Source organism: Symphalangus syndactylus, chromosome 5 (assembly GCF_028878055.3).
Source record: "Symphalangus syndactylus isolate Jambi chromosome 5, NHGRI_mSymSyn1-v2.1_pri, whole genome shotgun sequence".
Lineage (NCBI taxonomy): Eukaryota > Metazoa > Chordata > Mammalia > Primates > Hylobatidae > Symphalangus > Symphalangus syndactylus.
Genome location: NC_072427.2, coordinates 134,969,583 through 134,996,789, shown reverse-complemented (window position 1 = coordinate 134,996,789; position 27,207 = coordinate 134,969,583). Strand labels below are relative to the sequence as shown.

At 35.5% G+C, this 27,207-nt stretch overlaps 1 protein-coding gene across 6 annotated transcripts in view; it reads right to left on the bottom strand.

The window, feature by feature from the left end:
- Nucleotides 1-496: 496 nt before the first annotated feature.
- Nucleotides 497-27,207, bottom strand: part of SLCO1A2 (solute carrier organic anion transporter family member 1A2) — a 62,636-nt gene continuing 35,925 nt past the window's right edge. For 4 of the 6 annotated variants that reach the window (XM_055280426.2, XM_055280428.2, XM_055280431.2 and 1 more), the window contains 5 exons: nt 25,662-25,827; nt 23,889-24,061; nt 11,017-11,081; nt 10,350-10,467; nt 497-5,674 (listed from right to left, as the gene is read on the bottom strand). In XM_055280426.2, coding sequence (XP_055136401.1) covers nt 5,455-5,674; nt 10,350-10,467; nt 11,017-11,081; nt 23,889-24,061; nt 25,662-25,827 — 742 coding nt within the window. In that variant the 3' untranslated portion in view covers nt 497-5,454. Of the gene's footprint in view, nt 5,675-9,162; nt 9,268-10,349; nt 10,468-11,016; nt 11,082-23,888; nt 24,062-25,661; nt 25,828-27,207 lie in introns of those variants that run through there. The other 2 variants (XM_055280429.1, XM_055280430.2) reach the window with 2 other exon arrangements.

Genomic DNA, 27,207 nt, shown 5'->3' with positions numbered 1-27,207 from the left:
GACAAATTATTTTTACATAGATAATTGTTTTTGGAAGCCTCATCTAAGTTACAATAAAAAAGAGAAACAAAACCTTGCGTTTTTATAATCTTCAAACTAGTTTATACCTTATTTTATTTTCTCCTCTCCTTTCTTTCTTCCTATGTTCTCTCACTCCTCCCTTCTGTTCTTCCTTCAAAACTAATTTAGTGCTTTTCCAGTTTGGGGGCATTTTACATTTGGTGAATTAACCATTTAATTCCTCAATTCTTTCTTCTTGTCAACCTTTGACCATTTTCCTGTTAACCCTTCCATTGGAAGAAACTGGATGATGAGATTAATTGCTGACTGAGGTTATTATCACTGGATTCATGTTTTCCATGTTCTCTCCAGCCTTTCTCCCCTTTGAAGGAGGGGAGACAACTTAGATAACTGAAAGTGGTGTATATTTTTGTAACCTCTAGGGAAGAGGAGAAGGGAAGGGACATGGAAGAGAGAAGATATGATTAAGCCAATGTAAACATTGTTAAAAAATTTATTTGTAAATTTTTTGTTCATTTGTTAAGTAACATCATTCCTTAAATATAAAAGCAATCTTACAAGATTATGCAATAGTGTCTCACACAGAAATGACTCCAAAGCTCTCCTTGAAAAGTTGCCCCTTCTGAATTTCATGACCTTTCTTAAGGGTAAGAAGACACTGCCAAAGAGGCCTCTGACCACAGGATCATTTGATCATTACTAACTGTACAGGAATATTTACAACAGTAAGACTGTGAAGTTGTGGAGTCTAGAGGGGAAGGGGCAGAAGTGTGCAGAGGTGTGGGGAATGGTGACAATGGAGGCACTGCCCATCTTCCCATGACTCTCTGAAACAGGCATGATGCAGATTGGTTTAGGGGCATGAAGGTGGGTCTGAGCAGGAGGACGTGAGGAGAGGAGGGATGGCGGAATTTTATCTGGAGCCTTTCACATGGAGGGAAGTTTTGTATGGTAGCTCTGGTGTATTAAAATAAAACATCAATTGTATGAGCATAATAGACATTCTAGTTCTTCACCAGCTGGGGATCTGTCACCTTATTTCCTAATGAACTCATGTGTTTTTCCACAAGTAGTTGTCACCCGCTACCATTACAGACTGGTCCAGACCTGCTTATCCTTTTGTTTCCCACAGCCTATTTCAGTGCAAGGCCTCATTTCCATGAGACTCTGGGAGAACAGCATGCATTCTGGGCAGGGTGGGACACAGTGATGGGATGGAATGTGGTCTGGCTGAGAAGTCAAGAGATGGATTCCAGGTTTGAGGATGGATTGCAGCTGGATGCATTGATGGCATCAGGCCAGAAAGTAGAAGGTGCTCCCTGTGTTTGGATCACAGGGGATGCCTTCTGAAGGAGCCCTCTGCACAGGACTGTGTTAACAAATCATCTGCCCTTGATGCTCAAGTTTGTTCCTCCAACCTAGAAACTTTTAAACATTGGTGTAGTTTCTCCATGTTGGGAAGGCTTAGGGGTCGGGAACTTGGCACAGGACCCAGTTACTCATCCTCTTTTATGCCTCTTGGGATCCTACAGAAAAGCATTCTCTGCTCTCTTCTCCTGGCTAAGGGCTCAGGAGAATTTCCTCAAGGGGGCCTGAAACCTGCACTCTCCAGTTCCTTGGCAAGCAAACAATGGCTTACCCTACTGCCTGCTAGCCTCTTTTTCCTTTTCTCCTTGGTAATAAATTTGAGGGATTTAAGAATGCCAGAACAGGAATTCTCCAGGCCCAGTAAATAAGAACCATTCTGTCAATTTCTATATTTTCTTATGTAGAAATCATACTCTTTTAACATCTATAACCTACCTCTTCCACCAGGAGCTTTCTCTGATAATGACCTTGGTTCAAGGAGCATGAGTGATTTTTAGATGGTGAACGTTCAGTCAATGTATGATTTATGCCAGGAGAAGTGGGATAGTACCCTTTTTGGAAAGGCTACAAAGTCAAATTATTTACATTCTGAAAATGAGGATGCATGAGAGGACCCACAAAGAGGAGGTTCACTATGAATCAGCAAGTATCTGATCTAACAGCTCTGGTTACGTAACATTCTGGTTACATAACATTTCAAGCTTTTGGTTACAAAACATTTCGAGCTTTTCTTTAATTACTTAGTCTTTGTCTTGTCTGCCTTATTGTTAGTAGAGACATAAGAGAATTTCCACAGAAAATCCCACCTCGGACTCTACTCAGTGTTGAACTGATTTGTTATTCTTAATATATTTATTCAGCTGCAATCCCTAGTGTCCTTCCAGAGACTGATTAAAAGGCTGCTCTAATATACCAGAAAGACAAAGGGTCTTTACCACTTCATGTGCTGTTACTCAAATGTCTTAAAATCATCTGAGGAGAAGTTAATGATTTTAGAAGGAGAAATTAATGATTTTAGGAGTAGTAGTATTTTTTCAATGTAGATAAATAATATTTATTTCATAATAATAAATGATTCTGATGGCACTATTTCCACCCATGGAAGGCATTCTGGTTCTGTCTCCATGTCTATCTACACAATGATCGCCCTTCTGGGAGGAGGAAAAGTTCCTTATGGAGAACTCAACCCCAGCCCTTGAACCTTAAGGGTGTGTGTATTCTGAGGTGTTCAAGCATCTCCCCAATAATGTGGAGATCTAGCAGAAACCCATTTACCTGATATAATGCTATCTGACTCCACAAAGCAACATTTCATTGCTTTGAAATAAAAAATTAATTAAGATAAAACCATAGGTGGATTCACAAAGAAACTGTGTAAGCATCTGTAAATATAGGTTAATTTTTGAATTATAAGTAATATATTAAACCACTATTTCTAGTTTCATTAACTTTATACTCCCCACAATATTAAGTAAAAAAATTACTGACTCTTGACTTCTCACTACCTGTTCTCTTGTTTCTCTTCTCCATGTCTGTCTGCCATGCCATTATCTCTACCCTCATGAGAGTAAGTACAAGTGCTCAGAATAAGAACTAAACTCCCAGGCTTCATGTATACCAACAACAGAGGTCATGAGGGATCCCAAAGCACTCTAACACCCACTTTCTCTGACCTGCTTTCTCCCACTAAGAAGTGTCAAAGGAGAACCCTACGTTTTCAGAGTAAAATGCCATCTCCTCCATGAGGGGATAAAAGTGATGCCAAGGTACTAAGTCCATAGCCATGTCTCTCTGGGCCTATGATGCTCCATTGAGGGAGTTCAAGTGGGTGAATTGTCCACAAAGTAAGACTCAGCTTTCTCAGATCATCTCAAATCTATCAATAGGGATGATGAATGGGTCTCAGGAGCTTGAGTAAGTTTTTGCTTATTCAGTTTTGCTCCATGACAAGAGGTCACCAGGGAGCCCAGTCACCACCTTGCCTAATTTTGACACTCATGGTTTCACCAACACTATCTGCCTTGAATCCATAAGAACTAACCTCATTATGTCCTCTGCTCCCATTTATGTCAGTCACCTAAATAGCCACAGAATTCCAAGCTATCTCTCATTTCCCTTCTTCTAATTTCCATAAGTCTAACTTCCATATATATCCTATTTGCTTCTTTTTATCTCAGATTCCAGTTCAGAAGTGAGCATTCTCTTCACCATGGCACACTCAGCAAAATCTGATTTCCCCTGAAACCTTCTCTTGCAGTGGCTGTTTACTTTTTCTTGCTGCTCTGTGAATATAGGTAAGTCTTTTCTCCTTGTTTTAGTTTCCAGGCCATTCTCCTCACTTCCTCCCACCACAAAGGAAGTGGCTCCAAATTTCATGTCATCAGATCTTAATACAATATCTCACTGCTGCAGTCATACCTACATCAAAGTTAAACTCCCCCTTTCCAATGATTTTAGTTCCTCTCTCTTGTTTCAAAGCCAGTCTCAGCTTGAACCTTGGTTATTTTTTATATGCCCTGAGTTGAAGTCTCAAACTTCATGGAACTGAAACTTAACTTTTCATCCTTCCCCCTAAACCTGTTCTATACAGCCTTTCTCAGTTGCTTTCTTTTTTCATATGATGCATCTGGTCATTTGGGAAATCATATTAACCTATAAAGCATCTGTACAAAGTCCTTCAGTTAACAGGCCTGCTTTCTCTCCAGCTACCAACTCACACTTTGAACTGGCAACTCAGTTTCATACTTCCATTCCAGGCTCCTTCTAGGTGTATTCTGTATTTCAGCTTCCTCCACTCTGTTGTATCCCTGCAGACACTCTCACTCCGTTTACAGTACACATAAATAACCATAGTGTATTGACACCCACTTTTCCCACCCTTCCTTACTCCATTCTCTTCATTCATTAGGGATTTATGTCATTCTTATATATTGATTGTCATTTCAACAGGAAGGAGAATAAGGAGTAGACAAACAGGTATTTGTCTGTTCATTCTGTTCTCTTTTACCAGAAGCCCTATATTAATAAGTCCTTTTCTATGTCTAAAATCCCTCAGTTTTTAATTTTATCCATAATTTACAAAATAATAATATAAGTAGATTTAGCTTTTATTATGTACCTTAGCCTTTACTAACCACTGTTTCATAACAGAAGCTACTGTCTAAGATTATTTTTGGAAAATTAGTGTTTGTGTTCTACCTTAGGACACAATGGGTGGTATAAGCATTGGTCTAAAGAGTCCTGAATCTGAGAAGTGGTTCTTTGACAATATCTGACATTACAAACAGCCTTTAAGAGCTGGCGTTTTTATAATACTGTCCTTTCATCCTTTGAATCAGACACATGTTTTTAAGAAAGACTTTAGTCACCGGATTTGAATTACTGAAAAAAAAAATCCAACAATCTTTGCCTCATGATTTTTAATAACCTGCTTAAGTTTGTCAGTACTCTGTACAAATTGAGCAAATGTATGACTAATAAAGAAGAGAAAAAATTGAAAGTAGGAGAGTATATTTATGAGTAATCTATTATATAGGAGTCATGCCTAGAATGAATAAGAAGAGTTAAAGAACGATTCCTAAATAGAATAAGAAGATGTAGGCTTCTCTCACATGGAAGTGATAAACTTGAATAAAATATTTAAATCTTCACATAACAGAATGAGAACTTAGGCATCTGAATAATTCCAATATCAAAGCACAAATTTAGTGGAATTAAATAGGTTTTCATAACAGAAAATTTTTAGAACTATTAGTAGAAGGAGATGTAGGAAGTACAGCCTCACTTTGATGAATTAAGAGAAATTGCTGTTTCAACATAAAAATAAAGCTGGCTCTAAGAATCTTCTTTAGGGGGCTGTTATAGATGTCCCTCCTAGGAAAACTTAAGTGTCATTGATACCTTAGAAATATCATTAGTGAACATTTTATTCTTTTGGGTTAAGAGATTTTTTTTTAGGTTCTTAAAGACAAGAAAAAGTCATCTATTATATCTCTATTGATTTTTAAAACAATTAAGTTGTACAGCATGTTATCTAATTCTGAAAAAAGTAATATAATAGGACAATTACAATTTAATTTTCAATTCATCATCTTTCAAAACCGTGGACTTTTGGTATATATCTTTGCACTCATTTTCCTTCCCTTTGACTTTTGTCTCTATAAGCTCAGTTCCTGAAGAGGCATTTTCACCAGGTAGATGACACTTCCTCAAAAGAATTAAGATGATTAAGGCTGGAACAAAGCTTGATCCTCTTAGTGCTGCCGGCAATCCGAGGTAGATGTATCTATTTTTTTTAAAGTTAAAACATATTAAATATTACATAGACAGTGTGGTTAGTGCAAACTAAATTTGTATATCTTTATATTTTATTTTGATAAAAACAGCAGCTGATGGTTTTGCATGCTGATCTTATATAAGCAACTTTGCTAAACTCTCTTATTAATTTCAGTATTTGTTAAAATATTTTATGTTTTTTTAATTTTCCCATTGAAAAAATCCAAATTTATTTTCATCTTTTCTAATGTTTTGTTATTGTTGTTATAACTAGTTTTTCATTGAGTAGGATCTTCACCTCAAAATTAATACTGATAGTGATAGCAGTTTTATTCTAGTATTTAGTAAGAATGCTTCCAAAGAATCATCATGAATTATAATATATACTCTTGTGAGAGTTTCTTTAGATGACCTCGATCAGATTAAGAAAGTTATTTTCTATTATGAGCTTGCTCAAAATTTTAATGATGAATGTGCATAATATAACCAAATAACTTTTCTGCTTGTAGTCAGAAGAATATACAAGGTTTTCTACCTTTATTGTGTTAATAGCGTCTATTACACCAATAGATTTTCTGATGTTGACCTATCCTTGCATGCTTAAAATAAACCATATTTGTAATTTTTATACATTATTAGATTCAATATATCAATTTTTTGGTAGAATTTTTGCATGTATAAGATTAGCCTACAAATTTTTTTCTTGTACTGAACTTGTCCAGTGTGATTATTAAGATTGTACTAGCTTTGTGAAATGAATTACAAAATTTTCCCTTTTTCTGTTTCTGAGAATAACTTGCATAATTTATGAATGAATCATCAGTTCATTGTAGATTTTTTCAGACTTTCCCGAAAAATATCTGAACTTGGTGCCTTTGGGAGATGAGCATTTTTGAAGGTTTTGCATTTTTAAGTAACTATAAAAATATTCATATTTCTATAGATTTATAATAAAATCTGGTAATATATAATTGTCTAGAAAAAATATCTATTTAATATGTTTCTAAATTGTAATATCTAAAATCCCTATGTAAGTATTATAATATCTGTACTTATATTAGCTTCTTCATCCTTAATGATGTTTTATTTGTGTCTCCTCTTTTTCTTTGTTTGCCTTTCCACAGTATCATTATTAGTAATATCTTTGCACCTTTACAAAAACGTAGCTCTTTACTTTCTTATTCCCTCTATGGTATATAGTCTATTTATTAATTTCTGCATCTCATTTTTATCTTTCTACTTCTAAAATTTTCTTTTATTATGAAATATTACTAGGATTCAGAAAAAAATGGACACCAGTGATTGGATTTAAGGCCTACTGTAATCCAGTATAACCTCATTTTAACTTAACTAATTCCACTTGTAAATGCTCTATCTGCAAATAAGGTCACATTGTGAAGTTCTGAGTGAATATCAAATTTTGAGGAACACTAAACCCTGTACAAGGTGTTTTACCTCATTAATTGGATTAAAACATTGAATCTGGATTTAGTCTCTTGACTTAGAAGTACCTTATTCTTCCTTTGGAAGCTGATATCAGAAACCACTGCCTATTTTGAGACATAGAGCGTGTGAATTCAGCTTTGTTTACTCCTTTATGTTTCTGTTTAATTTCTGAAAAAACAGATGTTTAGGATGATGTTTATATTGTCTTTTAACCAAGATATGTCCCTTCTGAATTTTAAAAATACATTGTATCAATTATTCTTATTTGAGATAGGAAATACATCAATATGTAAATTATTGAGTCATTTATCAGGTTGTTCTACATCATTTGTATATATTTTATTTTTGTTTCTAAATTCTAAGTTCATTAATTTTCAGCCTTTTATATGTAAATGTATATATGTATATATTTATATACATATTATATTTTAAATGTATAAATATATACATATTTATATGCATATATGTATATACGCATATATACCTATGTGTATATACATATGTGAATATATATTGCATATATATTTGCATACGTAAAACATCTATACATATGTAAATATAAATTATTTATACACATATGTAAATATGTATATATGTACTTATATGTATGTATTAATATACATATTTATATACATATATTTGTACATATGCAAATATATACATATGTGTATATGTATTTATACATTTAAAGCTCTAAAAATCCCTTTGATTACTGGTTGGTTTAGCTTCATCCCACAAGTTTTCTTATTCAGTGCTTTCATTGACATAGAGTTCTAATTATTTAATTCTGTTTATTGTAATTTATTCTTTAAACCATGAGTAATTTAAGTCTGCATTTTTTTTCTACTTTTCAAACATTTGAGGTTTGGGCATCTTTTATTATAGACTTTCATCTCCATTGCATTGTGAACAGAAAACAGGATATATGTGGTATCAATACATTTTTTTAACTTTTTAGTGGCATAGGTGCTGGTATTTCGGTTAACAATTATCCATGTGTTCATGTAGATATAGATATAGATGTATTATAGATTCATATAGATTATATATATTCATATAGAATATACATTTATCTGTATATTCAATTACTTTTGTACAATTTGAAGTTGAAATATGCTGTATCCTCATTCATTTTCATCTGTGTTTAATATTCATTTGTAGGACAAGTATATTGAAATTTTCCATTCTGTAGATTTCTTCTTATAATTTTATAAGTTTTTGTTTTGTATATTTGAGGTTATGTTGATAGATTTACATAGGTTCATAATTTTTCTATATTTTTTGTAGTGTTTTCCTTTTATTATTAATATCCCTGTTTAACCCTATTAATTTTTTCCCTTTAACTTATACTTTGTTTAAATCATTAATATAACTACAGAAGTTGATTTAGTATGTGCCTGGCAGATCTTTTTAAAACCTTATCTTCAATCATCTTATGTTTTTGATCTGTCTCTTACAAACAACATGTAGTTCAAATTTTGAAAAGTCCAATATAAAAATTGCTATCTTTTAACCAGCAAGTTTAACCAATCTGCAAAACCACTTAGGCCTATTTTTTAACTTATTTGTGTGGGTTTTTTTCTTATAAATTACCACTATTGCATTTTCCCCCCTTCTATTGGTTGGAATAAATCTAATTAATCATTTTCACATTTTTAGCAAAATTTAAAGGTAATCAGAAGTTTGTTCTCAAGAATTGTTAAACAGTCTAAGATTTTACTTCATTTGTAAGCTAACAGGCTAGGCTGCCACAGTTTCAAGAATGCTAACAAAAGATACAAGGCTCATAGGTCAGAGACAAAGGACTTTTTTTCACTCACAACACAGAAGTCAGCACAAGCTTCATGTTCAGTTTGGTTTTCCTTACCTTCCAAGTCCCAAAGTGGTGAGACAGAGGGAGAACCAGGTAAACGTGCACACAGTGGATTTGGGCCACAGTTAGAAAGTCCTGAATTTAGGAAACCCCAATCTTTTAAATGGGCTTCAAAAAAAATCTGCCCAAACTTTGCCCCAGAGACAGACATTTTCTTATCATCATGGACAACAAACTACCTGCCCTCTGTCCTTGAGAGAGACACTATTTGTATCTTCCAAGGTCATTTACTGTTCCAACATCCTTGAAAATATAGTCTAGAAAAAATGCTCTCAGTGCCCCTGCTAACAAGAAAAGCAGAAATGTAGGGATCCATGGAGAATTGTCTACCAACAATATTTACCCTTATTTCTAGAATATCTTGGCTTCTGGTAGATTTTCTCACGATACACCATTTCATTGACCAGTCTAATTGGTCTGACTAACAGAGAATGGAGCCAAGTCTGTTTAATGTGTCTCAAGCACCATTTAATTCAGGATACTATCAACAAGAATCCAAGAAGCAGGATGAGGCCAGCCCTCAATAGTGACCCTTGGGCTTCCTCAACTGTGGTAGAAATCCACAGCATACATAGCATGTATTTCCCTCAGCATCACTCCTAGGGAGCTCTGGGGGAAAGGGGAATAGATACAGGGATGAATCTCCTGCTGTCTGCTCTCCCCATACTTCTTGATATATGTCCTTTTGCTGATCAAGACCAATATCTTAGAATGCTTTAAACAATGGTAAATTGTTTTATATTGAATGAAGTAGCTTTATCATTGCCCCCTCAAGAGAAGTTAATTCAAATTTAAACAAAAGTCAAATTTCCTAATGAAAAAGAACATGAAAATAGAAAGAACAAAGAGTTTTATTCAAAATTAGATTTGTATTTACCAAAGAGAAGGCATTAGGAGACTTGAAAAAGATTGTTTCAGCAAAATTTAAAGAGGGAGAAAAGATTTGATTTTGGAGACCAGAGACTGATGGTGAGAGGACGTGAAGTGAGGCTTCAGACTCGTCAGATGAGGAAATCATGCAGGGTAAAACAAAGGGCCTTTAGAAAGCAATATAAATTGGATAGGGATCAGTGCACAACCATTACCTTCAATATTGTGTTGACTGCTAAGAATTTCACAAACAACACTTTGAAAGCCAAGGTTAGGGAAGCCATGTATTCTTATATTTACCAAACACTTGAGAAATAATGGGAAAATACAATTCTAGTATGCAAATAAGGAATGGAGATATAACATCAGTATCTCTTCTGGAAATAAACACAAAAGTATTCTTTTCACTTGACAAAGAAAAAGTTACATATGAATGGTACTGTGTTATGCACAGTCTATGCTTATAAAACAATTTTAAACAAATTATTATCTTTACCTGAAGGTGGTGGAATCATATATCCTGCATGCCCCTGACTCACCACATTTCAAAGTTCCCCAGTGTAAACATGTGGAATCCATTAAAGCGCCAAAATATATAGGTGCAGGAATGCCAGCTACAATTAACAGGGAAAGAAAAATCTATCAACAAGAATTAAGATACTTGATTTATTTGGAAATATTTCAATTTTCTTTTTTTGTACTGCAAAGTTTATCAAAACATAAATCTAATGGTCTAAATTTTATTTTTAGAAATGATGAGTTACTTTTACTGTAAAGTTTCTAAATTATTAAAAGACAAGCAATCTTATGGTTAAATGCAACATAATTATTAGTAGAGTAAAACATTGAATTAAAGATTCTGAACTTTATATATATTCTTAAATGTTTTAGGCCAATTATATGTACATTTTATTTGGGCAGAGCATTTTCTTTCATTTTATTTTCAAATCTTCAAACAAAGAATAGTGTAATTAAGGTCAGACAGGGCCTTTTCAAGTAAAAGAGATTCTCTATCTCTTTGTGTGCTGCATTCTCATATTTGTAATGTGCTTTTTACATAAAGAAGGGACATTTGCTAGACTGTTTTTCTGAAATAATTATCTTGTTTATCTAGTATTTAATATTGTTCTGATAGGATGTGGGAAAAAAATAACTATTTTTACCAAATACTCTTGTGCAAAATGTATGTAATCCCACACCAAGGGACTTCTCTTCAGATTTCATGCACCTGAAAAGTAAATAAGTTTGTAAATAAAAGAAAAAGAAAGATTTAAAACTATCATATTGTCTTGAAAAGGCCAGTTGTAAGCTAGTCACACATAATGAACATTCAAAATTTACTTTCATGCTCACTTATTGGTTATTCAGGGCTTTATTATCCAGCTGGCACCCTACACAGGAGCCCATTTCTGGTCACTGGCACTTTACCCACCACTTTTTCTTATTAATGCCTATTTTATTGGTCGGGCACGGTGGCTCATCCCTATAATCCCAGCACTTTGGGAGGCCAAGGCAGATGGATCACCTGAGGTCAGGAGTTCGAGACCAGCCTTGTCAACATGTTGAAACCCTGTCTCTACTAAAAATACAAAAAATTAGCTGGGTGTGGTGGTGGGTGCCTGTAATCCCAGCTACCTGCGAGGCCGAGGCAGGAGAATCACTTGAACCTGGAAGGCAGAGGTTGCAATGAGCTGAAATTGTGCCACTGCACTCCAGCCTGGGTGATAGAGCTACACTCCGTCTCAAAAAAAAAAAAAAAAATTGTTTTTAATAACACAGAAACTAGATACACTAAAAATCTGCAGTAAGAATAACAATAAATAAATTTTATACAGTTCTTATTTAGAAAAGAACAAGAATACTCACTATCACAACTATAGTTAAATAAATCTTGGAGGTTTTAATTTATGCTATAAGAGAATTTTAGAAGTCTCAGATGTGTAAGGTTTGGAAGTGAAAAGACAAAACTTGTCATATTTGCACACTGAAAAACCTACACAGAAAACCTAACAAAATCAATAAATTATTAGAATAAATAAGAAAGGATGCGGTATAAAAAGTAAATTTTTAAAAACAGCAGCATTCCTCTAAACCAGCAATAACCAACTAGAAAATATAAGAGAAAACAGTACTACACATATACCTATATACCTATCTTTACTTATGCGTAGAGATGATAGAGATAGAGATAAATATGGACACACACACACACACACACACACACACAGACCTATCTGTCCAAAACAGTGCAATAATTTATGTTTATAAGGGAGGGGTAGAGCAGGGAGCTAAATAGAAGGCTCCACCAATCATCCCTCCTGAAGGAACACCAAATTTAACAACTACCTACATACAAAAAAAAAAACCTTTGTACGAACGAAAAATCAGGTGAGCACTCACAATACCTGGTTTTAACTTCGTATCACAGAAAGAGGCACAGAAGAGAGCAGGAAAAATGGTCTTGAATTGCCAACACCAGCCCTCCCATCCCCCAGCAGTGGCCACATGGCATGGAAAAGGAATCTGTGCACTTGGGAGAGGAAGAATGCAGTGATTCTGAGACTTCATTAAATCCTATGCTGCCCTGTCACAGTGGAAAGCAAAACCAAGCTAAACTCAGCTGATTCTTACCCACGGAGGGAGCATTTAGACTAGCCATCACCGGAAAGTAATCATCCAGCCCCACAGTTAGAACTTGAGTTCCAGCAAGCCTCGCCACCATGGGCAAACGTGCTCTACCTAAAAAAACTTGAAAGGCAGTCTAGGCTGCAAGGACTACAACTCCTAGGCAAGTTCTAGTGCTAAGCTGGGCTTGGAGCCAATGGACTTGGAAGTCACATCACCTACTGAGACACCAGCCAGGGAAGCTAAGGAAGTGCTTGTGCCACCCTTCACCCAACCCCAGGCGGCACAGCTTGTGGCTCCAAAAGAGAAGCCTTCCTTCCACTTGAGGAGAGGGGAGGAATGAGTAAAGAGGACTTTGTCTTGCATCTGTGATACCAGCTCAGCCACAGTAGGATAGGGCACTGGTAAGGGTCATGAGGTGCCCATTCCAGGCCCTAGCTCCTGGCTGGCATTTCTAGACATACCCTGGACCAGAAGGGAAACTGCTGTCTGGAAGAGAAGGACTCAGTACTGGCAGTATACGTCACATGCTGGCTAAAGAGCCCTTGGGGCCTGAATAACCAACAGCTATACTCAGGTAGTATGTTATGGGCCCCGGGTGAGACTCAGGTGTGCTGTATTTAGATGAGACTCAGCACATTCAGGGCTGTGGCAGCTGTGGGGAGAGACTCTTTCTGTTTGAGAAAAGCACAGGCACAGGAAGCAAAGGGAATTCTGTCTTGCATCTTAGGTAACAGCTCAGCTACAGTGGGGTAGAGCAGCGGTTCCCAAATTTTTTGCGCCAGGGACTGGTTTCGTGGAACACAATTTTTCCACTGACCAGGCAGGAGTCGGGGATGATTTTGGATGAAACTGTTCCACCTCAGATCATCAGGCGTTAGTTAGATTCCCATGAGTGAGCAGCCTAGATCCCTCACATGTGCAGTTCACAATAGGGTTCACGCTCCTATGAGAATCTAATGCTACAGCTGATCTGACAGGAGGCGGAGCTCAGGGGGTAATGCTCGCTGCTCCCTCCTGCTGTGAGGCCAGATTCCTACCAGGCCAGGGTCTGGTAATATTCTGTGGCCCAGTGGGGGTAGGGACCCCAGGGGTAGAGCACCAAGCATGTTTTTGCAGTTCCAGATTCTGGGCCTTGGATCTGGCATTTCTGAACCTGCCCTCCTGGGCCAGAGGAGAGCTAACTGCCCTGAAGGGTGAGCCCTGGCCTAGCAGCATTCACACAGGCTGACTAAAGAACACTTGTGCCTTAAGTAAACATCAGTGATGGCCTGGCAGTATCCCCTGTGGGCCTGTGGTGGAGGTGGTGGCCATGGGGTGGGGCTCCTCTGACTTTGGAAAGGGGAGAGAAGAGTAAAAAGGTGTTTCTCATAGTCTGAGTGCCACCTCAGCCACACTAGACTAGAACACAAGGTAGATTTGTATGATTTTTTACCCATCCCAGGCTCCTGGATGGCATCTCTGGACCTTCCTGGGGACTGGGAAAACTCACAACTCTGAAGGGAAAGACAAAAACATGGCTGGATTACCACTGGATGATTGTAGAGTTGGGCCTTGAACAAACATAGGTGGTAGCCAGGTAGAGGTAACAGTGGGTCTTGGGTGAGACTAGTGCTGTGCTGGATTCCAATCTAACCCAGCACAGTCCCAGTGGTGGTGGCCACAGGTGTGCTTGCATCACCCTACCCCCAGTTCCAGGCAACTTAGCACAGAGAGACTTCATTTGTTTGGGAGAAATTAAGGCAAAAGAACAAGAATCTCTGCCTGGTAATCCAGAAAATTATTTTGGATCTTATCCAAGACCTCCAAAGTGGTAACTCTATGAGTCTACATGAACCACAGCATTACTGGGCTTGGGGGCCCAAGTCCTTTTGAATACCTGGAAAGCCTGCTCAAGAAAGATGGCGCAAACAAACCCAGACCGTGAAGACTACAATAAATGCCTAACTCTTCAATGCCCAGATATCAACAAACATTGACAAACATAAAGAACATACAGGAAAATATGACCTCACCAAAGGAACTAAACAAGGCAGCAGGAACCAATCCTGGAGAAAGAGAGATATGTGACCTTTCAGATTGAGAATTCAAAATGGCTATTTTGAGGAAACTCAAATAAATTCAAGATAATACAGGGAAAAAATTCAGAACACTCTTAGATGAATTTTACAAAGAGGTTGACATAAATAAAAAGAATCAAGCAGAAATTCTACAGTTAAAAAAATGCAATGACATACTAAAGAATGCCTCAGAATCTCTTAATAGCAGAATTTATCAAGCAGAAGAAAGATTTAGTAAGCTTGAAGATAGGCTATTTGAAAATACACGGTAGGGGATACAAAAGAAAAAAAGAATAAAAAAAGTGAAATGCACCTACACAATCTACAAAATAGTCTCTAAAGGGCAAATCTAAGAGCTATTTGCCTTAAAGAAAAGGTAGAGAAAGATACAAGAGTAGAAGGATAATTCAAAGGGATAATAGCAGAGAACTTCCCAAACCTAGAGAAAGGTACTGATATCCAAGGGCGAAAAGGTTATAGAACACCAAGCAGATTTAACCCAAAGAAGATTACCTCAAGGAATTCAGTAAACCCCCCGAGGTCATGTGTAAATAAACAATTCTAAAAACAGCAAGAGAAAGGAAGTGACTAACATACAATGGAGCTCCAATACAACTGGCAGCAGACTTTTCAGTGGAAACCTTACAGGCCAAGAGAGAATGGCATGACATATTTAAAGAGCTGAAGGAAAAAAACTTTTACCTTTATATCTGGTGAAAATATCCTCCAAACATAAAGGAATAAAGATTTTCCCAGACAGGCAAACACTGAGGGATTTCATCAATACCAGCCCAGGCTATAAGAAATGCTAAAGGGAGTACTTCAATCAGAAAGGAAAAGATGTTGATGAGCAATGAGAATTCATCTGAGGGTACAAAGATCACTGGAAATAGTAAGCAGAACAATGCAGAATATTATAACACTGTAACTGTGATGTATAAACTACTCTTAACTAGGAAGACTAAAAGGTGAACCAATCAAAAATATTAACAACTTTTCAAGACATAGTAAAATAAAATAGAAATAGAAATAACAAAATGTTAAAAATCAGGGGGACAAAGTTAAAATGTAGAATTTTTTTTTTTTTAGTTTTCTTTTTGCTTATTAGTTTCCTTATGCAAGCAGTTTTAACGTATTATCACCTAAAAATGAGCTATAAGATAGTATTTGCAACCCTCATGGTAACCTCAAATCAAAAAACATACAATGGATACACAAAAAATAAAAAAGCAAGAAATTAAAGCATACCACTAGAGACAATCACCTTCACTGAAAGGAGGAAAAAAAGGAAGAAGAGAAAACCAGGAAACAAATAACAAAATGGCAGCAGTAAGACCTTTCTTATGAATAAGAATATTTAATGTAAATAGACTAAACTCTCCAATAAAATGACATAAAGTGGCTGAATGGATTTAAAAGAATACCCAATAATCTGTTGTCTACTAGAAACACATGTCACTCATAAAGACAGAGACACAGAAAATAAAGGGATGAAAAAGATACTCCATGCCAATAAAAACAAAAAAGACCAGGAGTAGCATTACTTATATCAGACAAAATAGATTTTAAGACAAAAACTGTCAGAAGAGACAAAGAAGATCATTATATAAGGATAAAAGGATTAATTAAGCAAGAGGACATAAAAGTTATAAATATGTATTCACCCAACATTAGAAGCACCCAGATATATAAAGCAAATATTATTATAGCTAAAGAGAGAGAGAGAGCCTAATACAATAACAGCTGAAGAATTCAACACCTCACTTTCGGCATTGGACAGATCTTCCAGACCAAAAAAAAAAAAAAAAAATCAACAAAGAAACATTGGATTTAATCCAAATTATAGACCAAATGAACCTAATAAATATTTACAGAACATTTTATCCAATGGCTACACAATACAAATATGAATCCAGCACATGGATCATTCTCAAGGATAGACCATATGTTAGCTCACAAAACAAGTCTTAAAATATCCAAAAAAATTGAAATAATATCAAGTATCTTCTCTGACCATAATGAAATAAAACTACAAATCAATAACAAGAGGAATTTTGAAAACTATACAAACACATGGAAATTGAGCAATATGCTCCTGAATGACCAGTGGGTCGATGAAAAAATTAAGAAGAAAATTAAAAAATTTCTTAAAACAAATAATAACGGAAACACAACATACCAAAACTCATGGGATACAGTGAAAGCAGTACTAAGAAGGAAGTTTATAGCTATAAATGCCTACATCAAAAAAGAAGAAAAACTTCAAATAAACAACCCAATGGGCCGGGCACGGTGGCTCACACCTGTAATCCCAGCACTTTGGGAGGCTGAGGTGGGTGGATCACAAGGTCAGGAGATCAAGACCATCTTGGCCAACATGGTGAAACCCTGTCTCTACTAAAAATACAAAAATTAGCTGGGCGTGGTGGTGTGAGACTGTAGTACCAGCTTCTCCAGAGGCTGAGGCAGAAGAATCGCTTAAACTCAGGAGGCAGAGGTTGCTGTGAGCCAAGATCGCGCCACTGCACTCCAACTTGAGCGACAGAGTGAGATTCTGACTCAAAAAAAAAAAAAAAGAAAAAAAAAAACCAGTAATGCATATTAAAGAATTAGAAAAGCAAGAGCAAACCAAACACAAAATTAGTAGAAGAAATAATAAAGATCAGAGTAGAAATAAATGAAATCAAAATGAAGAAAACAATACAAAAGATCAACAAAACAAAAAAAAATAGTTATTTGAAAAGAAAAACAAAACTGATGACCGTTTAGTCAAAATAACTAGGAAAAAAGAGAGAAGATTCAAATAAATAAAATCATATATGAAAAAGAAGACATTACAACTGATACCACAGAAATCCAAAGGATTTTAAGACAATTGTTAAACTATGTTAAACTCAAGGCTGTTAGGAACAACTATATGCCAATAAATTGGAAAACCTAGAAGAAATGGATGAAATCCTAGACACATACAACCTACCAAGATTAAACTATGAAGAAATCCAAAACCTGAACAGATCAATAACAAGTAATGAGATTGAAGCTGTAATAAAAAGTCTCCAGCAAAGAAATGACCCAATGGCTTCACTGCCTAATTCTACCAAAGATTTAAAAAGGAAATAATACCAATATACTCAAACTATTCTGAAAAACAGAAGAGGAGAGAAGCCTTCCAAACTCATTCTATGAGGCCAGTATTATCCTGATACCAAAACCAGAAAAAGACACGTAAGAAAAAAAAAAAAAAAAGGAAAACTAAAGGCTAATATCACTGATGAATATTGATGCAAAAATCCTCAACAAAATACTATCAAGCCAAATTCAACAACACATGAAGATCATTCATCATGACCAAGTGGGATTTATCCCAGAGATGCAAGAATAGTTCAACATGTGCAAATCAATCTATATGATACATCATACCAAAAGAAGAAATGAATAAAACCATATGATCATTTCAACTAAGTGGAAAAAACATATGATAAGATTCAGCATTGCTTTATGGTAAAAAAAAAAAAAAAAAAAAAAAAAAAAAAAAACTCTCAAAAAACTGGGTGTAAAAGGAACATGCCTCAACATAATAAAGGCCATATATGAGAGACCTATAGTAAGTGTCATACTGAGTGGGGAAAAATTGAAAGCCCTTCTTCTGTGATCTGGGACATGATAAGAATGCCCAGTTTCACCATTGTTATTCAAGATACTACTAGAAGTCTGAGCTAGAGCAATCAGACAAGAAATACAAACAAAGAGCATCCAAACTTGAAATTAAGAAGTCAAATTATCATTGTTTGTAGATGATATGATCTTCTATTTTGAAAAGCCTAAAGACTCCACCAAAAAGCTATTCAAAATGATAAACAAATTCAGTAAAGTTGCAGGATACAAAATCAACATCAAAAATCTGTAGTGTTTGTATATGCCAACAGCAAGCAGTCTAAAAAAATGTAATTCTATTTACAATAGCTACAAATGCAATAAAATAACTAGGAATTAGCTTAAAGAAGTGAAAGATCCCTACAATAAAAACTGTAAAACATTGGTGCAAGAAACTGAAGAGGATACAAATAAATGAAAATGTATTATATGCTCATAAATTGAAAGGAACAATATTGCTAAAACCAAACAAAGGAATCTGCAATCTGTAGATTTGATGCAATTTCTATCAAAAAACCAATGATATTCCCCACAGAAATAGAAAAGGTAGTCCTAATATGGAACCACAAAAGATCCAGGATAGCCAAAACTATCCAAAGCAAAAAGAACAAAACTGGAGGAATCACATTACTTGACTTCAATTTATATCACAGACCTGTAATAACCAAAACAGCATGGTACTGGCATAAAAACAGACACATAGACCAATGGAGCAGAATAGAGAACTCTGAAAAAAATCCATACATCTACGGTGAACTCATTTTTGACAAAGATGCCAAGAATGTACACTGGGGAAAAGACAGTCTCTTCAATAAATGGTGCAGGGAAAATGGAATATCCATAAGCAGAAGAGTGAAACAAGACCCATATTTCTTGCCGTATTCAAAAATCAACCAAAATGGATGAAAGACTTAAATCTAAGACCTCAAACTATCAAACTACTGCAAGAAAACATTCAGGAAACTCTCCGGGACATTGGACTGAACAAAGATTTCTTGAGTAATACACCACAGGCACAGATAACTAACGAAAAAAATGAATAAATGGGATCACATCAAGTTAAAAAGCTTCTGCACAACAAAGGAAACAACAAGATGAAGAGACAGCTCACAGAATGAGAGAAATTATTTGCAAGCTACCCATCTGACAAGGGATTAATAACCAGAATATGTAAGGAGCTCAAACAACTCTATAGAAAAAAATCTAATAATCCAATTAACAAATGAGCAAAATTTGAGACATTTCTCAAAAGAATAAGTACAAATGGCAGTTATATGAAAAGGTGCTCAGCATCATTGATCATGAGAGGAATGCAAATCAAAACTACAATGAGATATCATCTCACCCCAGTTAAAATGACTTTTATACAAAAACAGGCAATAACAAATAATGGTGAGGTTGTGGAGTAAAGGGAACTTGCAGCACTATTCACAATAGTCAAGATTTGGAAGCAACCTAACTGTCCAGCAATAGATGAATGGATAAAGAAAATGTGGTACATATACATGATGGAGTAATACTCAGCCATAAAAAAAGAATGAGACCCTTGCATTTGCAATAACATGAATGGAACTGTAGGTCATTACGTTAAGTAAAGTAGGCCAGGCACCAAAAGACAAACTTTGCATGTCCTCACTTACTTGTGGGAGCTAAAAATGAGAATAGGCTGGGCACTGTGGCTCATGCCTGTAATCCCAGCGCTTTGGGAGGCCAAGGCAGGTGCATCATCTGAGATCAGGAGTTCAAGACCAGCCGGGCCAACATAATAAAACACTATTTCTACTAAAAATACAAAAATTAGCGGGTGTGGTGGTGCACACCTGTAGTCCCCGCTACTCAGGAGGCTGAAGTAGGAGGATCACTTGAGCCAGGGAGGCGGAGGTTGCAGTGAGCCAAGATTGCGCCACTGCACTCCAGCCTGGACAACAGAGTGAGACTCCATCTGAGAAAAAAAAGAAAAAATGAAAACAATTGAACTCATGGAGATAGAGAGCAGAAGTGTTGTTACCATAGGCTGGAAAGGGTAGCCTGGGTGTGGTGGGGAAGTAGAGATAGTTAATAGGTACGAAAAAATGGAAAGAATGAATTAAACCTACTATTTGATAGTGTATCAGAGTGACTATAGTGTAAAATAATTTAATTGTACATTTTAAAATAACTAAAAGAGTATAAATGAATTGCTTGTAACACAAAGGATAAATGCTTGAGGGAATGGATACCCCATTTACCCTAATATGGTTATTACACACTGCATGCTTGTATCAGAATATCTCATGTAACCCATAAATGTATACACCTACTATACACTCATAAAAATTAAAAATTAAAAAACTATACTTATATATGATTATATAATTATTTAAATCTAATTTTTACTTCTGATTTATTTTATGTATAATTTTAATTATATGCTATGTAATTATAATCTAGATGTAAAATTTATATTTGTATATGGGGGAAATGATACACATATATACATATACATACAAAATACCATGTACAATCACATTGATAATCACAATTATTTACAAGCATTACAAATATAAATTTAAATATATTTAAAATCAATACAAATATAAATCAGCTTAAAATCACAAATATACATATTCATGTCTCTATATATTTGCAATCACAAATATTTACATGTGAATGGATATATATGTATATTGTATGTTTGTGATGGTAATGGTACCATTCTCTGTGTGTGTGTGTGTGTGTGTGTGTGTGTGTGTGTGTGTGTGTGTGTGTGTCTCATCACAAGAAATATATTTGGTCTTTGTCTCTAGCTCCTGGCACATGGTCCTTGGAGTTCTTGGAATTCCCTTGGCACGTCCCGAGTGATAGGAATGTATTTTGTCATTCTTAAGGAGATTGTTTTGATCGCACCTGAGTCTATACTAATGAAACGACAGGGTGGGCTCCCAGACTGAGGTTGGGACTGGTCACCAGAAACACCAAGTTATTAGAAGATTGGAATTCTCAGTCCCACACTCAGACCTCCAGGAGGATGGAGTGGGATGTGTGTGCTAAAGATCAAGCTCCCTAAAAAGCTCTTGAACTAGGAGATTTGATGAGCTTCTGAGTTGGTAAACATATCCACATGCCAGGAGAGTGGCACACCCCAACTCCACCCTGGTTTCCATTTGTGTCTTTTATAATAACCTTCATAATAAACCAGTAAATGTAAGAAAAGTATTTCTTCCCTGAGTTCTGTGAGCCATTCTAGAAAATGGAGGCATCAACCTTAATGCATAGCTTGTCAGTCCGAAGCCCAGGGTAAAAAAAAAAAAAGAAAAGAAGCAGCAGCCCAGGGTGTCTGGACTTGTGATTGACATCTAAAGTGGGGGCAGTCTTGTAGGACTGAACCCTTTAACTTGTGCCATCTGATGCAAAGTCTGGGCAGATAGCACCAGAATTGCATGGAACAGTACAACACCCAGCTGGTGTTGCAGAATTGGACAGTGTAGGAAAATAATCCACACATCTGGCTATCAGAAGTGTTCTGTTTGAACAGAGGAATGGTTTGTTTTTCTCAATGTGTGTGTGTGTGTGTGTGTATGTATGTGTATGTGTATGTATCTGTGTGGCTGTATGTACATATATGTGTGTGTGCATATAGAGACATGTATATGTATACATATGTGCATATATAATTTATACATTTATATATAGTACTTAAGAAGCAATCTAACGGCACATCACCTTTATGAAAAATTTTTAAGAACTTTAAGGATACAAAGGAATATTTAAGCAAATGAGAGGATATTACATGTTCAAAAATATTTGACGTCAGATTTTCTCCAAGTCATCTATGGAATCTACACAAACTCAATCAAAATTCTTATGAAGATATAAAGATCCACAGACAGCAAAATCAGTTTGAGAATAAAAGAATAAAGGAAAGTGAAGATGGCAGGTGGGTGAGGAAAAGTTACCATATGAGATATTAACATTTGCAAGGCCAAAGTAATTAAATCAAGGTGATGCTGGTATGAGAACAGGCAAATAAATCTGTGGAACAGAATAAGGATGAAAAATAGACTCACATTACATAAAAACTTGAGATGGTGGCACCACAAATCAAAGGAAAAAGGATGTATTATATACGCTATGATTTTGGAAAACAACTTTATTATTCAGAGAAAAATAACACTGGATATCTATGTCCCTTAAACCACATATAAAAATAGATTTGAGATGGCTTAAAAAACTGTGCAAAAGGTAAAGCTGGAAAGCTAGAGAGGAATAAAATTTAAGGGAATATTTTTATAAGTTAGAAATGTGGAAGCAATTTTAAAAATGTGACTTCCCTTCCAAATACACAAACGCTAAGGCAAGAAACTTGTTAGATTTTAGTACAACAAAATTTAGGATTTCATTTCATAAATGGCACTGTAAAAGTTGAAAGAAGACAGACTAAGTGAAGATAATTGTATGATATAAACAGTATTACATTAATATCTGTAATTTACATAGTAATCATCAAATTCATCAAGAAAAACACAGGATGTAGGAAATATAACGAGTAAAATGGGTAAAATAAATTGAATAATCATCATGAATAACTTTTAGCTAAAAAGTTGTTTGAAGAGATGCTTAAGCTCAGTATATCAGGAAATCACATATTGACACGTCAATGAGCTATCATTAGTATTTTACACCCATTGGATTAGTCAACATCACAAAGTTAGATAATTCCAACTCTCATGAAGTGATGATATAAAAATTACTCTAAATAGGACTGGTGAATTTACCTATGCATCTACCTTATGAACCAGAACAAGACTTAATACCACACCACCATTGGTGTGAATATAAAAACATATACACAAAAAAAATTTTAATGTTTTACAAAGGAAATGCATATTTAACGACATCTATCTGTCATATTTAAGTGAGCAGCTATGGTGACTGGAAGTAGGGAATTGAATAGAAATAAATAAATAAATGAAGTAAAATAAGAGAGAATCCTTGCACTGGCCTATGATGATAACGTGTTATGACTTGAGCATTGTGATTAACTTAACTACTTTCGAGCTCCAAAAGAAGAAGAAAAAGGGAGAAAAAATGCAAACTATGTTCAGGATTGTTTACTAGGCACGAAGAGTGGTGTAGTTGAAAGAAGATTTATTTAATATACCTAAATTTAAAAACTAGCTCTGCAATTTCCTAGTTTTAGAAAGTCTTTCAGCATTGATGTCCCACAGTAGCCTTGTAAGAGAGCCAAGTATTTATTATTATGCCCATTATTATTAAAGAAAAATGGAGCTCAGAAAGATCAAGTGACCTTAACGAGATGGGGGCTTCTGACAGCTTTGCACTGCTGTCCTGTAGGTTGAACCCTGGGAAATGGCTGCTAGGCACCCACTCTTGACCTATCAAAATGGCCATTTTGTATGGCCTACCCTAAGATATAAATGTGTCTCTTTTGTCACAAAATGAGAGGTCTACTCATTTAACTCTAAGAAATAAGGAAGAAAAATAGGGAGGAATAGGACTGAAATGCCAGCAGATGAACATGTGCATTGCTAACTTTAAAATTTTGTGAAATTCAATAATGCTTAATACAAAACCCTTAATAAATGGTAAGTTAGAGCACTGAGTTCTTAGATACTGAGTCCTGAGTGACTTTCTTAGAACAAGCTACCTTAATAAATGACCCCAAAAAAATATAAATAAAGAAAATAATTTTGTACCTCAAGAGAACCATATATCCAGGTATGGCAGCCAAAGAATAAATGAAACTGCTCATCGCTGACAAGATTAGGAAGTACTGGAGCATCATGGAACAGTCAGGTCCTTTGTCACACAGCCCAAGTACTGCAGATGAATTTCCTGATGTTTGAATACAGCTGCAATTTTGGAACACCTGCCAAAAAAGAACATATTATACTAAGAAAGAAAAATCTTGAACACAAATTTTAAACATTTTCTACACAGCCAGTTGGATCAAGATGGAGACTTGCTTGTTCCCTTTACTCCATCTCCATTATGACGTCTCTCAAGATAACAGCATATAACAGAACTGGAAGGGGGATTTCAGAAAAATGGTATATTTTTCTAAATATGAATAGTAAATTTGTAATAACTAATAAGCTACCCTAAAGACACACTTTTTTATTATTTTATTTACTTATTTATTTTTTTGAAACAGAGACTCACCCTGTCGCCCAGGCTGGAGTGCAGTGGTGCGATCTCGGCTCACTGCAACCTCTGCCTCCCAGGTTCAGGTGATTCTCCTGCCCCAGTCTCCGCGGTAGCTGGAACTACAGGCGCCCGCCACCATGCCCAGCTAAATTTTGTATTTTTACCAGAGATGGATTTCACCATGTCGGCCAACTGGTCTCGAACTCCTGACCTCAGATGATCCACCGGTCTCTGCCTTCCAAAGTACTGGGATTATAGGTGTGACACACTGCGCCCAGCCAATACGCTTTTTAAAACAGTGTTTTGATACAACACTACATTGGACAAACAAAATCTGTTTCAGAGTGCTCAATTGAAATATTTAGATGCTTACAAATAAACAAAGCTTTGCTTCAAAAGAAATAGTTTATTTCGGCAGGGCGCAGTGGCTTACACCTGTAATCCCAGCACTTTGGGAGGCCGAGGCAGGCGGATCACAAGGTCAGGAGTTTGAGACCAGTCTGACCAACATGGTGAAACCCTGTCTCTACTAAAAATACAAAAATTACCCGGGCATAGTGGCGTGTGCCTGTAATCCCAGCTACTCAGGAGGCCGAGGTGGGAGAATCGCTTGAACCCAGGAGGTGGAGGTTACAGTGAGCCAAGATCGCACCACTGCACTCCAGCCTGGGAGACAGAGTGAGACTCCGTCTCAAAAAAAAGAAAAGAAAAGGAATAGTTTATTTCAAAAACAGAATTGTCAACCTTTTTTGAATTGTTACGTTTCCAGGTCTTAATAAGAATCAAAACATATAGTTTACTTTGATCACCAACCAACATTATATTAGTATTACTATTGTTGTTATATTATATTGCAATATCTTAGAGACAAGAGAACATTCCCAATTCTAAATTCTCAAAGAACTATCAGAATGTGAAAAACACAGAAAACACATCCATACATATACACGGAAAAAAAAAATATATATATATATATATATAGCAAAGCAATTAGCTGGACAATTGAGATCAAAACAGCCAACTTTATTTCAATGATAAAATTTTTTTAGTCCAGAGTATTTACAACCCAAATTATTTGAGTAATAATATAAACTTCTTGGAAATTTCAGATCACTGTTCAGATGCTATGAAGGTTTCACATAAGATCCGGGAAATAAAAGGTAATCAAGTGACCATCATAGAGTTATTTTTCCACATACAAAAAAACTAATTTGGTTTTGAGGAAACACTAATTTTACTTTTATTAAATTTAGGCCCAGTTCATAGTTGGGAAGTACCAATGCAACTCAAAAAAGTTCTGTCAAATAGGATGGATGTCTTACCATGTTTATTCCCATTCCAGTGGATGTCTCACAACCAGCAAGACAAGCTGACAGATATGACAAGCCATTGTTTCCACACACAGGATCCCATATTTTAGATGGACAGTTGCAATCCACATTGCAATCAGCAAAGATGTTATTTTCCATATATAAATCTTGTGGAATTCTGAAGTGATTTAAAATAATGCCATAGATATTAAAAGATGATTCATTCCTTTTTTTCTTCTTTTCATCTCAATCCCCAATTAGATTTCCTCTCCTCCCATGAATAGAAAGAGAAATCTTCCAATCATCAATGTGTGACCTGTTTACTATAGCTTTGGTATAAAAGAGACCTGCTTTGATGACCACATAGCTGCTCTTTCAATGATTTATCTCAGAAGAATATATAGGCAATAAACAAGCATTAATTGAGCACCTACCATGTGGAGTCATGTTTTCAGATACTATTAGATCTCGAAAGATGAAGATGAACTAATCTTTGTGATTCATCCATTAGGTAGCAAATAGCAAGACAGGACTAGCATGAAGATAAAAATCTGCAAGTTCCATTTGTAATATAGATAATACATTTAGCTCCAGAAACATAGGTATTTGAATTAAAGAAATACATTCTACTAATATAAAAAGTGACCAGTGTTTGTAATATGATTGAAAGAGCACTTGCATAGCAGTTTAGAGACTGAATTCAGACTAGATCACAGTGCGACTTTCTACACATTCTGTCTGGGAATCAGCATCATTGGAGATGGAGGCAATCTTTAAAATTTATTCCAATTTTAAAATCAATTTCTATATTGATGTGGTTGAAGAGATTTGAAATGAACTCCTTTTATCATTAAATCTCTCTGAATCTCAATTTCGTCTGTAATGTGGAGATAATAATGCTTATCTTAAGTGAAGTTCATGAGTCTCAAATCAAATAGCATATATAAAATTATATTATGATTTTACATTTGAAATTATTTCAATCTAATAAACCTTGATAATTTTGAAAAAAACATTTTAGGATGTTCTTTATTTCATTTTAACTGATAGCTTGATTGTCAAAATACGCCCTACAGGTGAATTCTTTTAATGTACATCGCTGAAATGTACACCACTGAAATGGAAAACATTTCAGTAAAACCCAGATAACCTTTAAAATACAAAATATGAAACTTCAATATTTTAGACATAGCAATACAAATGAAACATATGAATTATGTATTAATTAATTTATCATGTATTATGATTTAATTATGTCAAACTTAAGCCCATTGTGGAAACATATAAAGGCCATTTTGACTGTATAATCAACTTAGTTTTACTCAGTTATGGGAGTGTAAGATATATGGATAACATATTTTAATACAACCTAAAACTGTAGGTAGTTTTTTTCATAGGATAATGTCTACTCGGATATCACAAAGACAATCATGCACACACACCCACATGCACATACAATCATGAATTCACTCACCCTGTGATATGTTCCCAACCTCGCTAATAAGCCTAGAGCTTGGATAGATTGGCTTTTGATTGACAGATGGAGGAAAGATACAAG